At 44.2% G+C, this 17,711-nt stretch overlaps 1 protein-coding gene across 1 annotated transcript in view; it reads left to right on the forward strand.

Moving 5' to 3' along the window:
• Positions 1-255: 255 nt before the first annotated feature.
• LOC136519711 (glutaredoxin-C8-like) overlaps positions 256-17,711 on the forward strand; it is a 32,562-nt gene continuing 15,106 nt past the window's right edge. The window contains exon 1 of the mRNA XM_066513085.1: positions 256-413. Within this exon, the coding sequence (XP_066369182.1) occupies positions 256-413 (158 nt within the window). The remainder of the gene's footprint in view (positions 414-17,711) is intronic.

Genomic DNA, 17,711 nt, shown 5'->3' on the forward strand with positions numbered 1-17,711 from the left:
GTGCCTTTGAACATTTACCTTGGCTATGTTAGAAGTTATGCTACTAACGTCTAATGGTTTTAATCCCAGACATCTCTCTGTCCGCAATCCCATGTGATGAAATCATAAAGGTGTTATCACAACGCGCGCAAATTACTAGTAGTACACTTTATATAGAAAGAAAACTAGTCCCAACCACTGTGTTCTTTGGTTCTATCAAAAATCTCCTTGTCTCTGTACTCCTACATCTCAACTGCACTAGCGGCGAGTATCATGATGGTGGCGTTGCTGGGTCAGTGGATCGGGGTGGTGGCGGTAGCTACCGCGTTCATCGCCCTCGTGGTGTTTGGATCCACCTCGTCCTTGCCCAAATCCTTCATGAAGTCCACCGTCTCTGCCCACGACGTTGTCATCTTCTCCAAGTTATACTGCCCATACAACCCCTCTCGCCCTTAATCCCTTAGATGTGTATCTTGTCTTTTTCCTTGTGGAGATCCAGATTCTAAGCCAAGTGTCGAGGACCAATACAAGGGTACCCGAAGATGAGCTAATGGTCATCAACATTGATTCATCAGAGCAGTCAAGAGCGTGACTATAGCTCCAACCGACCCCAGGTGCGCGAGCTCCGCCTCACCCGTTCTCTGGGGGGGCTCCACCTTGCCCAACCTCTGGGTCGAGGGCTCTGCCTTGCCCGACCTCTAGGTCGGGGGCCTTGCCTGGCCTAGCCTCTAGGTTGAGGGCCAAACCTCGCCTGGCCTTTGGGTCGGGGGCTCTGCCTCACCAGACCTTTGGGTCGGGGGCCCTGCCTCGCCCAACCACTGGGTCAGGGGCTCTGCCTCGCCCGACCTCTTAGTCGCGGCTCCTGACAGAAGCCCATACCACCACCAACCACTATGGGCTAGAAAGTACAACCCAAGGTCAAACTTCTAGCATCGTGCAGGGAGCGGACACATCTCAACATGACCCATGCCAGCGACATGTCACTCCAAGGAACTCACATCATCAATAGTGATGAATGCATGGTCACTATGATGCCTACTCCCTGTATGGCCGCTGACCAGCACGCTAGTTCGCCGCGTCGCCTATTGGGACGAAATGGGACGTCACGACCCGCTGACAACACCGGAGCATGGCATCAGCGGTGAACATGCACCCATCATGGAGCCGTCCCTATCACCATCTACAGTGTTGGCGGGACGCACATAAAGGAGAAGAAAGTCCTAATGGTCCTAGAAGCCTTCCTCTCCTTAGCTCTTCTCCCTCTTTCTCTCTGTGTAACCTACTCTTCCCCTTCATCTATAAAAGGGGAAGCAGGATGCCCTCAGTGGGGGGACGGTGGTTCACCACTCTACATGGCTATAGACATCAAAACACATGCCCTAAAATGCCTTAGGAGCACATGCACATCAGAGACTTGGGACATTTCTCTCTCTCGCTCATTTGTAACCCCTACTACAAACTTTCAGTGCTAATAACATGAGCAACAACGATGAACTAGACATAGGGACTTTCTGCCCGGACTAGTATAAACCTCATATCCTCTAAGCACACCATCCAAGCCAGACGCGCAATACTAGAAATTTACTAGTTGGTAACTCGAAACACCAACAGTTGGCGCGCCAGGTAGGGGCTTTTTACGCATCCTGACATCCACATCAGGCCTCAGATGGCTAGTCACGGCATCAGCTGGGTCCCAGGTGTGCACGTGCGCTTTGAGAACCTGGACTTCATCGTCACGACGGGGGGAGAGTTGGTGTAGGCTCCAATTGCCGTCCAACCTCTCCACTCTACCGGCCTCAACGCGATCGCCGAGGCGCTTGAGGAGCTACAGCTACACGCACCGACGGGCCCACGCCCCCAGGAGCGACCAGCTCCTTGGCTTCAATTACGGGAAGCTAGAACGCTAGCTTGGTGCCTTCCTAGGACCCTAACCGTCCCGGGAGGACCTAGGCCACCTCACCTTCTCGTTCGCCATCGTCATGACGCAGCTTGCTGGAGGAGAGCCACTTTCCCCCGAAATACCTAATTTAGAGTGCCCCGACTGTAACACCCCAGGTGTTTGTCACCAGTTAAGCAATGGGTTTAAACTCAAACATGACATGTTAAGTGGTGATGAAAGTTTCAAGATCAAATCTACAAAATGAGCGACCACTTAAACTTGGACCATGCACCATTGCTTACATGTTGCCCTTTCCAAAAAGTATGCTTGAGTAATGTTGGATCTACTTCTTTCATGTGCCTCACATCAATTTCCACCCACATGGATGATTGGAAAAGCTTCGTGAAGTTTGGAATCAAAAAGTTACATGAAATGATAAGTTATAATCTTTCTTGGATTGCTTTATTAAGTGAATGGAATTATAGATCGTCAACCAAACCTTGCTACATTACCCAAACGACTCAAATTGAAATCTACAACAAAAGTCATGAAGGGTTCGTGTTGAGAAAAGGTCAAGAAAACGCCTCAATCGGTCATGAGCTCTAATTTAAGCTTTACCGTGATGCTACATTGACCTGGTTTGAAATATGGCTTACCTTGTTTGCATGGTAGTGCACCCTTAAGCAAAGTTGTAGTACTTGATTATATAAACAACTTTTATTTTTGGGTCATGAGCTAATTCAGTGCTTAACTTGGTCGTTTAGAGCTCACAATAATCAACATGGTACTGTTTTGGAACTTAGGAAAAATTTCTAAGTCAAAGAGAGTTTACAGTTTCGATGTGCCTGACTTTGTGACGATGCAACTTGATATCCTTTGCGAATTAGACCAAGATCACTTAAGAAAAGTTGGAGATGGTATGTAGATCTATAACTTTTATTAATAGAGTTTTTGCTAACTCGTCGCGGTTTAGGAGTTACGGAGGCACGAAATATGAGTTTCAGTTGTATTTTTGAGGTAGAATTGGAGATTTGAATTTGATGAACAGTACCGACAGTGCACTCGCTCGCCTTCGCTGCCGTGTGTTGCACTCGCTCGCCTTCGCTGCCGCGTGGCCTCCGCTGTGCTGCGCCCGTTCGCCAGCTCGCCTCCTTAATGTGCATAAGTGCAGACCCGAGCTCCCCTGCCCTCTCCACTCTCTCCCTCTCCTTTCCCCTCCCTTCTCCTGCTCTCTCTCCCAACCGGCACCTGCCGCTACCATGCTGCTGCTGTAGCTCCATCACCGCCGGCCACTCTCGCATAGTCGCCCAGTTAAGGCCGCTGCCGGCTCCGTCTTCGCCTCCTCCCACGGTGCTCCTCCGCTGCCGTCTCTTCTCCGGCCGAGCTCGCCGCCGTCACCGAGGCTGCCGCTGATGGTAGTGACGTCCGGAAGCTGCTCAGCCGCTACACTGCTGCTGCCTGCGGCTTGGCCGGCTAGAGCCAGGCGTGGCCATAGCTTTCCGTGGACAAGCCCCAGCGCCTCCCCTCTGTGGCCGCCGGTGCCCCTCTCTAGCCGGCCGAATCGGCCACCGGCCGGTTCCGACGTGTCCTCTGCTCGGTTCAGTTTGAAGAAGAAGAGGGGCTTCGCGCAACAATTAGAGCAAGTCCAAGGGCCAAACTGCAAAGTCCTTGACTCATTTGAATAGTGCTTAAAGGACCTCTTCGCTGATGTTTGATTTATATTTTCTGCAGGGTCCCTGATGAAAGATTTAAATCTCTTTTCTTTAATTTAGGCAGATTTGAATGATCCACTTTGAAAATTCGTAGTAATTTGTAGGAAAATTGTAAAATGGTAAATTAGGACTTTTTGGAATCCTTGTGAAATTGTCTATGCAATAGATCTATAATATGACATGTTTTAGTTTAAATAGTTTGCTGTAAAATTATATTTATGCAGGTAGGTTCTTAATACTTGTCATGTCTTGTCTTTTTCATAACTGCAGTTGTGGTGCTCAAATAAATGTGAAATTTTTATGGAGTATTACTCTGGTGATGTTTGATGTCTGGTAAAAATTTCACGAGTTTAGGTTTGATGGTTTGAGAGTTATAAAAATAACAAATTCACTGTGTTGCTCTGTCCCTATTCTGAATAGGTCCGCATGATTGAATTAATTGGCTTAGTTAAGTTATGAATCATGACTTGATGAAAATACATGAGTTTTATTACTTTTCTTAAGCTTTTCAAAAAGATAAATATCATAAATTTTGGTTAAGTAGATCTTGAGTTATAATTGCTTGAATATCAGTGGCTGTTTCTGCCCAAACCCAGAGAGGGGTTTCCTTGTTCTTACTGTGAGGCCTTCTTAATAGTATAATTAGCTTGAGGTGTTTACAACAAAGTTGTTTAGAATTTGATAAGCTTTCTAAAAAGTCTAGAACCACATTTATTGGACATATATAACTCCATTTATAGCTGTTTAAAGTGGCATGTCAGTTTCTGTCTATGTTTTGGATAGAGATGCAATTATTGGATTAATTGACCCTTCTAACTGTAGAATCATCTTAATATGAGAATAAAAAAGTTGTAGGTAACTTCCTAAGCTTTTCAAAAAGTTATGGTTCATGTTTGTTGGAGGTCTAGAACTCCAGTTATGCTTCTCTGAAGCTGCTATCAGTTTTCTATACCACTGCTGTTGGGCTAGATTTGCAGTTTTGCTTGTGCAATTATTTTCATAGTATAAATGATGTTTGCTATGGTTGTAGTGAATACAAAAGTTGTAGAAAGTTTCATAATCTTGCTTGTGTTCAAATTGTAAGACCATAGGCCTGATAGTTTAGGAGTTACATGACTTTTAAGTCTTCTGTCAAGTTTTGATTGTATTCAGAGCAGATCTGAAAGATGCTAGTGTTTGATCTAGTTAGGATTTGAATCACACCTAGATGATAATAAGAAAGTTGTATATAATTCATGTATCTATCTGCTGTTAAAATGTGGTGTCATTTGGCCAAGTAGTTTAAGAGTTACAATTGTTTAAAGTTGGGTTATACAATTGATTACTCTCTGTCTTGTTTAGACCAGTTTCTGTAAATGGGTATATTTGACTTAGTTAACTTGAGAATCATGCTAAGATGATTAAATATTAATTGTCGAAAATTTCATAAGCTTTCCAGAATGTCTTCTTGCAAGTCATTTGGATTTGTGTAACTCCAGTTATAGCTAAATCTTGTAGCTGCTGTTTGCATGTCCAGAAATTGACAGATTCCAATTATAGTTGTTTGCTTGTATATTGCTAAGTGTGGCTCATACCTTTGATGATGGTTGAGTTAGAGTACCTGAGATCTTGGGAAACTTGTGTCATGCTTGGTGTTGTCATCTTCTTTGCTATCGTGGCATTATAAATTGTGCGATATTTAAAGTAAGCAATGCGAAGTGTTTGTGCATGTTAAACTTACTGCATGCGCTGCATTATCTATTGCACTTCCATGTATTCATACACCTGCATCTTGCATCTCATTTAGGTACGCTAGATAAACCACGTGAAGGATGTGATGTGGAGCCGAACTCAAAGATTGAGTTTGGTGGATCTATCCCGAAGATGGAAGGACTAAGCAAGTGCTAGGACCGGAGATGTCACCAAGTCGGTGCAAGCTAACTGAATTGACTTGTGTCGGATCCCAGGAAAGCCCCGGAGTATTTTAAGTCTCCCAGTATTTTACAAATGATTACTTAAGTACTTATGATTGATGCATTAGGTTATAAGAGTTGAATGGAACCACTTGATGCATATAAATTTCTTGTCCAGATATTACACCTTTAACCGGCATAGGTCCAGGATCGAATATATGCTTAGCCATGCTTAGACCGGTAGAAGTCGGGTGATATCCTGTCACCTGCGAGATATAGGTGGATACCGGAGCACGGTTGGCTATATTTTCTATCGTGGAAAAGAACCATGGGGTAAAAGTAAATCGAGGCCGGGCGGAGTCTATGTGTAGGTTGACTCATGTGATTCCGTCTGTGTCGATTAAGGGCCGTACCGTTGTTGGCGCTTCTGACAAGATTGAACGCATGCCTATCACTTAGCTGGCCGGATAACTCGTTCCGACCATGAAGCCGAGTAGCTCAACTCAGTCGGGACCCATTCTGTTGTGCGCTCCTTGCGGGGGGCGATCAGACTGAGCCCAAGGGCAGGCTAGGCCTGAACGTCCTGGCATCTGGTGTCCCAGATTGTGCGGCGCGGTACGGACCCGCGAAATGTGGACCTGAGTTGTACCAAAGGTGACCTAAGGTGACCATTGATCGGGTCTGCCTGGGTTTGTGTTAGGAATAAATTCCTAGCTGGTTGAAATCGATTCGAATCGCCGTCTCTCCCGGATAGTGAGAAACTTGGCTAGTCCCAACATCGTAGTAATTGTATTATGGAATGTGATGGTTCGGATAAACATGGAATTACTATACCTGCTATGGTTACTATTGTATGCTCTAAAAAGATATACCACATGTTTGGCACAGGATAGTTGCTAATCTAGAGATGGATAGTTCTAATTAACTTGATGACAGAATTATAATTGTATAATTGAGTTAATCGCTTTTTATGCAAAATGTTGTCAAGCTACATCCACTTATAAAGCCTTGCATACTCCTTGGAGTCAATTTTATTTCTGGTTATGACGGGTAAGTCTAGCTGAGTACATTCGAGTACTCAGGGTTTATCCCACCATGTTGCAGGTAAGGTTTTGACCTGCTGAGGATGGTGGCTAACCACCGGTGGGCTCGGTGACTCTATATTCACTTCTCATCTACATGCTTTTGTCTGAGGATGTCACTTATGCTAGCAATGTATTTGGAACTTATATCAATGTAATCCTTTGAAAGCAAATGTTGTTTTCACTAATCGGTTTTGAAACCCAAACTTATACTATTATTTGTGAAACCATTTGTAATATTATTTCCGCTGCAACTCTACGTATGTGATGTGTATTTGCTTAATCACGCGATCTTGGTTGTGATGTTGATTTACCGAGGTCCTGCGTGACACTCGGCGGACTACCGGGTTTATATAAGTGAAAGTATGCGCGTGTCAACGTGTTAGCGGGGACAACCGTACTTGATCTTGTATAAATTGGGCAGTTCTGTCACACCGACAGCGCTCCCGTCCGGTCTGTGCAATGCCGCCAAGACCATTGGCCACCTTGTGGTGCAACGCTTGCCCCCATCCCCCACGAATGATGAGTTCATGGGGGTGATCAAATATGTTGTAGAATCTTTCCATGACCTCCTCACAGGAGAATCGGAGTCGCCCTCCAACTCTGACTCCAGTAGGGGGAACCATCACCCCTCTCATGAATGTTTCATGGCAGGTACCCTCGAGGGGTATGTTGAAAGCATCCACGAGGGAGAGGATACCCCAATGAATGGCTTCGATAATGAGGTCGAGGGGGATGCAGGGGCCCCACCTCACCTACGGGTAGAGCAGCTGAAGGCCCCACACCAAGAGCTCAAGGAAGCATGACTCCAGCTCGAGCAGGAACACACGGAGCTCAAATGAGAGATTGAGCACCACAGAGATGGTGGCCGTGCACGCACCGTGGCCTATGATGTGAACTAGAGGATCATCGAGGACGACGAAGCCCTCCCACACTTCACTCGGGCAAGCTAGAACATCGCTGCTATGGTGGCCTTGCTCTAGGAGCTTCCGGGGCCCACGACACCAGAGGATCATTGGGCCCATTGTGAGATTTGCATGCTACTCGAGCGTGTGGTGGCGCAGCAGGCTGAGAGCTCACTATCCTGATGATGCGAGCTCGATGCCAGCCAGTGCACGACCTTAGAGCGACCTGACAAGGATGTATTAGTCCACCAGGCATAGCAAGGCGACAGGCCACGCACCATGGTCTAGGTGCATGAGCGTCTTGGTCTCCACCATGACGCGCGCGACACCCTCGACACCCGTAGGTGTACCCATGGCGATGCGAGGGAGGAGGCTAGCCATGGCTACCACCCTCATTGTGGCAGATGCTATGATAGTGGCGAGGACTAAAGCCTGAGCCCCAACTTGCTAAGACCTTAGGCCTTTGGCCGACACATCTACAATGCCGTCTTCCCACCACGGTACCGATCACCGACCAACATCCTAAAATACTCTGGGGAAATGAACCCTAGACTGTAGCTTGAAATTATCGACTTGCTTGCCAAGCTGGTGGAGCGAATAATGATGATTTCATTATGCACAACCTTCCATTGTTCATAGCCATTTCGGCACGAACATGGTTGGAACACCTTCCGCCCAATCGAATCCAAAGTTGGGCAGACCTAAAGAGATCCTTGTGGGAAATTTCTAGGGCACATACGCATGTCCTGGGAACCCATGGGATCTCAAAAACTACCGATAGAAGTCCGGGGAAACTCATCGTGGGTACATTCGGCGCTTCTCCTGGTAGTGCAACGAGCTACCCAATGTCGCCGACGTCGACATCATAGGAGCTTTCCTATCTGGGTCCACCTATGAGTCCCTAGTTCACAAGCTAGGACGTAAGGGCCCACGAACCACCAAGAAGCTCCTTAACATCGCCACCAGCCATGCCTCGGGCAAGGAGGCGGTCGGGGCAATTTTCAACCGCCTCAAAGGTAAGGCTAAGCGGGACAAGGACACCGGCGAAGGCGCCTCCAACCATCCCAGTAAGAAGAAGAATAAGCAGCGACATGAGGGCTCGCTCGTGGCCACCGCTGGCCGCAAGGGGGGCCAGAAGCCCACCATGGCTACCCCAGACCACTTTGAGAAGCTGCTCGAAGGGCCATGCCCGAACCATGCCTTCCCTGTTAAGCACCTATACAAGGACTACATCCTCATGAAGTGGTTCTTGTCCAGAGGCTCCAACAAGGGGGAGCATAGGAAGGAGCCCAAGTCGTCCGTAGACGACACCGAGGGGAAGGACAATAGATTTCTGACGCGGGATGGCTGCCTCATGATCTTTAGAGGGTTGATGGCCTATGACTCCAAGTGCTGCCAGAAGCTTACGCACCACAAGGTCAATACGGCCAAGCTGGCCGCACCTACCTTCCTTTGATAGTCGGAGTCCGCCATAACCTTTGATCGGACCGACCACCTAGAAAGCGTCCCACAGCCGGGAAGATATCCGCTCGTGGTTGACCCAATCATCGGCATGAAGTGGCTCACCAAGGTGCTAATGGATGGAGGCAGCAGCCTCAACATCGTGTACACTGAGATGCTTAATGCCATGGGCATCGACTGAGCGCGCATCCGGCCGATCAGGGCACCTTTCCATGGCATCGTGCTAGGAAAGCAGGCCGTGCCACTTGGGTAGATCAATCTACCCATCACCTTCAGGGATCTGACCAATTACAGGATAGAGACCCTTATGTTCGAGGTGGTCAGGTTCCACAAAACCTACCATGCCATCCTAGGTGTCCATGTTACACAAAGTTCATGGCTGTCCTGAAAGGTCCTTGTGTGGTTTTGGTAATTGAGTGACAACCTAGGTGGACTAATTGTGTTTATATGAGATACACAGGTGATTAGTCTACTGGTACATGTGTGTGAGCAACATATGCCATGGAGGTGGAAATGGCTCGAAGATGTTGCAAAGCTCACATATGTGATGATGAAGGAGCTTATTACACATGAGACATGACATTGAGTTATGTGATCAAGGTGGAGAAGATCAAGACATGACTTGGCTTGATGGACCATGATAAGGACATGAGCTCCATGCATATGACCATGCTTGGAGATGGAGGATGAAGAGATTAGCGAGGGTGTCCTAATCGAGAAGGAGGCCCGAAGCTCATCCAGTTCGAGTCACCAAGGTGGAGGCCTAAATCAAGTTTGAGCCTATCTCGAGTTATAGGACCAGTATGTCATAAAACTAGTCACATGGGCACGTCTAGGCTCCGTTTTTGATGATTCACATATGGATGGAAACCTAATTAGATAAGGAAGCCAATGCAAGTGGTCTCACATCAAAAGCCCTTCGGAATCAACAAGAATCATCAAAACAAATCAGCGTCCAGAATCTGCCAGGGTGCTGTGACACCGTCTTTTGGTCCGTTGGACCGTGTATCATATTTGGGCCCATTCGGGGGCGCGTCTAGGGGTGGTGACATCCGGGGCTCTATAATTAGTAGCTGTTGCTCTCCTTAGGGTTTGGGTTTTATTTAGTTCTTCATTTCCTTGTGAAACAGACATTGTTTTACTGCAACTGTGTCGCCAAGGCTGCTTGCTATGAACTAGGGCCCCAGTTCTTGATCTTATTCACCTATGGTGATTAGTCCTTTCAAATAAAGACTTGAACTCCTTCTTGCTATCACAATCCTCATATTTATTTGCAATTTCAAATTGCGTTCATCCTGTTCTTGCTTGTATTCTTGATTCGCTTGTAGGAAAGCCTTCTCGGCGAGGTCAATCGCGTTCGCATGGTTGATAACCAACGGAGCAGTGGTGTAATGGTTGCGAGGGTCCAAATCAGTCTTGGTTCAAAGCCTAGATGGTGAACATTGAGTCTCCACCAATCGATTCTATCATACCTATTAGAAGATCGGGCCTTGTCTACATCAAACCGGTTGCAAGCGTGAATGGCAAGTTGGAGGCTTTGGAGCAATGGACCGCGTGGCAGTGAAGCTTAAGCAAGATTTGGTGCCGATGGATGAAAGGCAACGGTGAAAAGCAAGTGAAGTCAAGATCGATGAACTAATATGATCATGTGATGATATGAAGTGGATCATATCATTGCTGATCATGTTGGTGCATGTGTTGCATCGACATTGGAGGAGATGAAATAGAATGCGCAAGGCAAATGTATAACCTAGGGCATTTCATTTCACCAGTCATAGGTGTGTAGAGAAGTGGATGACCGGGCTTAGGATAGATGGTCGTACTATCAAGAGGGGCAAACTTGTTTGCATATCGGTCATCTAGTGCCACCTGAGCGATCTAACTTTGTGATGTTGTTAGGATCGAGTGGCGTGGCAAGTTGAGTGGCTAATCCTTTGAAAAATGTTTGTGAAAAGCTAACACACATACACATGGTGGTGTACACTTGGTTGTGTTGGCACATTTACAAAGGAGAAGAAGTTGGAGTTGATGTGGATCAACTCGGTAAAGAAAAGGAGGTGGAATAGGTTACTAGAAGTGACTGGACTCTACGTAGTGCAGTGACCGGACACTGGTTGGCGAGTCCGGTCATGTGTTCTTGAGAAGGCATGGTCTTGGTCAAGTGACCAAACGCTGGGCGAAGAAGTAACCGGACGCACAGTGACCACGTCCGGTCATGGTGACGTACCGTGATGTAGGCGGCGCTAGAGTTGGCGCATGAGCGTAGAGCTCATCGAACACTGGTCTACGTCCGGTCATGGTAGACTGGACGTGTTCGATCACAAAACAGAGGCTCGGGAAGCTCTATAGAAATGACCGTACTCAGGCGTAGTAGCGTCCGGTCATCCTCACTGTGCTGCGTCCGATCACAACTTAACTGTTGGCGTGCGAAGTTACCGTTGAGATCGGGTAGCTCTGGTTGAACGTAGAGTGACATGTGGATGGCATAGCACGACCGGACGCTGGCAGGGTGCGTCCGGTCGATCTGACCGGCACGTCCGATCACCCCGAGTTTTGCCCAGTGAAGGGGTAACGGCTAGTTTAGCCCATGGGGCTATAAATAGAAGGGGGTCTCAGCCATGGCTGTGGTTGAGCACCTTGGGGGACTTTGTATCCATGCTTAAGAGTGCTTGGAAGCCCTCTAACTCACTTGAGCTTGATAGTGTTCATCCGATTGAGTGAGTGAGCGATTCTAATGCGATCGCATCATGAGGTTGCATCGAGTGGCACTAGGTGGTCGTCTTGCAAGCCGGTGGTGCTTGTTACTCTTGGAGGTTGCCACCTCCTAGATAGCTTAGTGGTGGTCTCCGTCGAAGCCCGTAAGAAGCTTGTGCGGTGCTCTGAAGAAGAGCTTTGTGAGGGGCATTGTGCTCACCCCGCGGGAGCCACGAAGAGCAACTCTAGTAGAGCAAGACATGAAGGGCGACAAGTGGCCCAACTAGGTCAAATGCTAGAGCTTGTGGTATGTGCTCAACGTGGGAGAGTGTGACTTGTGGATCACCACTAGCAAGAGGACCGATGGCAACCTTGGAGCTTATCTCAACGAGGACATAGCATGTTGGCAAGCACGTGAACCTCGGGAGAAAAATCACCATGTCAACATTGTTCTTTCCGTTGGTTTGCAATCCCCTTACACAAGCTTGTAATAACTTTCATATACATTGTGCTTGTATTATTGCTCTTGTAATTAGTTAGCTTGTGTAGCTCATAGGTTACCTTCTTGCTTGTGTAGCATAGAAGTAGCTCTCTTGCGTGACTAATTTGGTTTGTGTAACGTTGTTAGTCACATTGCTTAGTTTGTGTAGCTAAATTTTTGCACTCTCTAATTTGGCATTGGTTGCCTTGTTATTGAGCATTGCTAGTGAGTTTAGGAGCTTTGTGCTTTTGCTTACTAGAATTGTGTAGGAGCTCCCCGATGTGCAAAATACTAGTGGCATAGGTTTATGTGACCTTGCTCCTAGAATTGGATAGGTGAGCTCTAGCTACTCGGCACCTTTGTTGCCTAATTAGGATCTTTATAAGGTGCTTGAGAACTTCAATAGAGGGGTGTAGTCTTGGCTAGACCGATTGTTTTAATTCTGCACTAGTTTCGGTTAGCCGACGCGATTAAAATTTTGAAAGGACTATTCACCCCCCCTCTAGTCCATCATCTTGACCTTACAAGTGGTATCAGAGCATGGTCTCTTGTTTGTGGTCTTCACCGACCCAAGAGGATGGCGAACTTTGGGCTAGATGTTGATTGTCCACACATTTTTTATGGCACATGCTTTGCACGGTGGAAAAATGGGATGATATGCAATTTTGAGTCTATTTGCCTTGAAATGTGGTGGATGGTAGATATAGGCTTTTCTCATATGTTGGATGAAGATAATCTAACTCAAGCATAAGAGAAATGCCTAGATCTCAACATCCAAGCTACTAACATCATGTATAAATCTTTGCATGATAACATCTTTGGAGAGATCATTGACATGAAGACCGTCCATGAGATTTGGAGTTATCTGAATGAGAAATATGGGATGGTTTCCGATGATGAGGATGAGCCCAAGAAGGAGGCGCATGAGTGTGTTGAGTATGACCATGATTTGGTGATTGTGGAAGATTGCTCCACCTCATGGTCAAATGATGATGATGATGATCATACCACAAGATCACTTGACAAGATTGATGATGATGCTACAAGTGATGCCAATGATGATGCTACTCCATGCACACTTGATGATGATAATGATGGATCATGCTCGGGCTATGAGAGTGATGTTTCTTCAAGCTCTCCAACTACATCACATTGCTTCATGTCATAAGGTGACACTAAGTTATCTAATGCAAATGTGATTGATCTTGATTCATATAAGGAGCTTCTAGATAGATATGGTTGCATGATCAAAGCTTTAGAAAAAGAGATGGCTAAAACCGAGAAATTGAAATATGAAAACTCTTTTCTAAAGAACACATGTGAACAACAAAAGCATCTACTTTATGTTACTACTAGTTCATATGAGGAGCTAAAATTGGCTCATGAGGAACTAAGTGTTGCTCATGATAACTTGGTACAAGACCATGCTTTTATCAATAAGGAGGTTTCCAATGGAAAAACTAAAACTAGTGAAAGCTCATCACATGGGTCAATTGATCAATCACATATTGTTGCTAACCCTTGTGATGTAGGCAAGAAGCATGTATCCACCTCTTGTGATGATTTATTAGAAATGCCATGTTCTTCACATATAGATGCTTGTTCTACTTCTATGTCTTGTGAGACTAACCTTTTGAAGAAGAACAATGAGCTCAAAAATAAAGTGAAGAATTTGAACAACAAGTTAGAGAGGTGCAACAACTAAAAAATCACCTTTGATCACATGTTAAAGACTCAAAGAAACTATGGTGACAAGTGTGGCCTTGGCTTCAAGAAGAAGATGACAAAGGGCGAAAGAAAGAGAGAAAGAAAGATGAAGAAGCTACAATAAACAAAGGTCTCTCATACCATGTGCTACAGGTGTCATGAAGTGGGACACCTTGCAAATGGTTGTCCTAACATTGAGAAGCTAAAGAAGATAAAAGAAGAAAAGAGGCTCAAGCATGTGAAGTGCTTCAAGTGCCGCACTTGGGGTCATCTTACCTCAATGTGCCCAACCAAGCAATTGGTGAAACAACTAGAATAGCCTCAACCAAAGCCATAAGTTGAGCAAGAGAAGACACCCCAAGAGCAAGTCAAGATCTATCATGAAGATGGTTGTGACTTGATGACGAAGAAGAAGAAAACTAGAAGGGGTGGAAAGGCAAGGCATCCAATGCAAACTCAAGATGCTATGATGATGAGCAAGACACAAGATGAGAAGAAAATTTATGCTCACATCAAGTGCTTCAAGTGTGGAAATACGGGACACTTTGCCTCTAAGTGTCCTACCAAGCTTGAGAAGAAGGCTCAAGCAATCCATGAGAGGCAAGGCAATGGGAAGCACCACATGAGTAAGGAAGAGAAGGAACAATACATGACACATTCATATCCCCTAGGTAACACTCCTAAGCTCATTTCAATTGATGATGATTCTATGCTTAGGAAGGATAGTAATGGTACCTCTATGGTTGCTATTGCAAAGCATCCCGCTACTCATACTAAGGCTATGCCTAAGTATGTTGCTCCTAACTTGAGAGGACCCAAACTTGTTTGGGTATCATCAAAAAGTGAATGATTGTTTGTAGGTACCATTGGCATTGGAGGCTTGGTTCAAATGGTATTCATCTTGTTGATTAGGTAGTTGATACAAGTATTGATAAGTGATGATCATTATCCCAATGCCATGACAAATTGAGTAAAGTCCAAAAGTGCTACAACATACAAGTGTCATATTTAAGTTGTGGATGATTTATTGGATATATATATGTTTGATGGCTTGCAAATAATTGAGTTAAAACTTGCTAGTTGGATGATCATGAGCTAACTATGGTATATCTCTTGTTGATCATTTTATTTGGGTGCATATAAGATATTTGAATGGATAAATTGATTAGTAATCAAGTTTGGATTGATTTATGTTAGATAAATTTATAAGATAACTTTTAGTGAGTGGTTGAATGGATTTATGTCTTGTGAAAGTATTCAAATAAGTTGGTTTCAAGTTTGATTCACATTTGATGAAGTATAGCTCAAGTGATTGAAATCTGTCCTATATTAAAAATCTGAGTGAGCTGTGATCTTAGCCATTTTTGAGTGATCAAAACTTATTGGATTGGCATAACAATTGGTGTACATGTTCTAGACTTATGGTATAAGATGCTGTATAAATTTCATGAGAATTGGATAAGAGATGCTTCAGTTTTAGACTGGATCTTGTTAGCTATAGTGCAGCAGTTTTTAGCATATAATAGTGGTGGAAGAATTGAAATCTGATAGCAATATAGATGTCAAATAAAGCTAAAATTTTTACAGCTGCTAGATAACTTATAGAAGTACATCTCCACCAAATTTCGTGGTATTTAGATCTGTACTTTGGGAGATATATATTTTTCTTTGAAGAGTACAGAATCTGCCAGAAAAGTGACAATTATTGGATTTATTTAGAGTCACTTTGATTGAAAGGTCCTCAAGGTGGAATCATATTTATAAGTGATTGAGGCACCTATGTTTGGTTTTGAGATGATCTAGAAGCATGACAAGAAAAGAGTACAAGGCCATTTGATTGTGGAAGTGTACTTGGCACACACTTGGTACTCAAATTGGAGGATCAAGATCAAACTCAAGATGGAGATGAGGTTTAAGTTCTAAGTGATGATTGAAGATCATTTGGAATAAAGAAAAGGACTTAAACAAGTAGATAGAAAATGATTTAAAGAAGGAATCAAGGCTACTCATCAAGTTAAGTCCATCACTTGGATCAATCAATCAAGCTATTTCAAGTGAGTGTCAAGAATGGTTCTTTGGAGAGAGATCACTTCTCCCTAGTGTAGGGGCTTACCACCTATGTGTAGGTAAACCAAGTATGGTACTTGGAAGGCTAACATGGAAGTGGTGATCCGAGAGACATTTGAGATGCTTAGTTGAAGCAATCAAAAGGGTTGATCAAGAAAAGCAAGCAACACCCAAAAGAAGCTAGTCATGGCAATTCAAGTGGTATTCCAAATAGTTCTCTCATGCAAGTAGTGATCAAAAGATAAAGCAAGCTAACCACAATAAGATAGTGCACTTGATCATATTAGTGGTTTTCAAATCATATGGGTGAAGAATAGATTTCATTATTCATGATTGGTCTTCACCAAGCTTATAATTAGACTTCACATTGCTATTGGAGTAGTGAATTGAAATCTATGTGACTATCCTCTACTCCAACATAGCAAATGTATCATTGTAATGTGTATGATCATTTCATCCCTTACTAGTATGTGATTAGTGCATATAGTACATGCTTCATAGGATCATGCATAACAAATGAAATGTTTAAATTCATAGCCTATAACTATTGCTTGAATGATTAGTTGATCTAGTGGTTAGTATATGAATTTGTTCATGAGCTAGTGAACCCAAGTACTTGATTTAATTTGGATTGCTAACAAGTGACAAGTACAAACATTGGCAAGACAACCCTTGTAAGAGGTGTGAAGAAGAATGTCATTGGTTCAAATTGGACTTGGAAGCTTTGGCAAATCAATTTAGTTCAAGTCAACTTAGAAGCTCATGATAAATAACAAGAGTACAAGCACAAGACAACAATGCAAATAGATATCTAGTTTGTTTCAAGTGGTATCTAGACTCAAGTATTTTATCAAGAATTCACATGTGATGTCTAGATCAACTCACAAGTGATATCCTATAAGTGGTACTCATGAAGATAGCAAAGGTTCAAGAAATGGTTTATATTGATAAATCCAACAAGTGGTTCCATGGTAGCAAATTCTTTCAAAATGGTATCACATCTACACATGGTATCAATCATGCAAGATGATGGTTCCACAAGTGATCCTCAACTTTAAGTGATCATCAAATGAAGAATGCATCTCTCACCTACAAGAGTAAGTGTATCAAATGGATGACCCATGCTATCACATAGGGGGAGGTGTCCCACAAATTGGTATCAAGGTCAAAGATCCTATAAGCTATACAAGTGGTGTCATTCCAACAATCAAGTGATGTCCATAAAAAATGCAAGATTCAAACCTCAACCATCTACCCCAAATGCAAACCTTTGCATCAATGAGAAGCACACCTTTTATGGAAATTGATGACAAAGGGGGAGAGATTGTACAAAGATATGAAAGCTTTGGGAGAGATTGAGACAAAGAAGTAGAGGTTGGACATGAACATGGACAAAGAGGGAGCAACATTGAAGAAAAGAGATGGATCAAAATTCTTGGATAAGAGAAGCACACAAGTAGGAGGAGCAAGCTCATAAACTTTGATTGGTTGCATTTGATATGTGCATAGTCATGTGCTTGCTTGCATTGCATAAATTTTTTTAAATTTGATATGCATGCTTGTGTTGTGTATGCTAGTTGTAGAACTTGAATGATGATTTGATAACTAGCATACATAAGATGGTAGCTAGACTTGTATTTTTACACGTGGTACTAGAACCTTGCTTATAATGTTGATCTCACGGGGTTTCTAGTGTTTTTATTGTCTAGCTACTCATGGTGCTAAGGATGGTGTTAAAAGTGCAACTCCAATTGGTATCACACTTTAAAGGTTTATTCTATACACCTTAGCATCATTTGGTAGCAATTACTCTCCCACAATTCCAATCTATGCATATGTGCAAGCTTCAAAC

Source organism: Miscanthus floridulus, chromosome 18, assembly GCF_019320115.1.
Source record: "Miscanthus floridulus cultivar M001 chromosome 18, ASM1932011v1, whole genome shotgun sequence".
Taxonomy (NCBI): Eukaryota; Viridiplantae; Streptophyta; class Magnoliopsida; order Poales; family Poaceae; genus Miscanthus; species Miscanthus floridulus.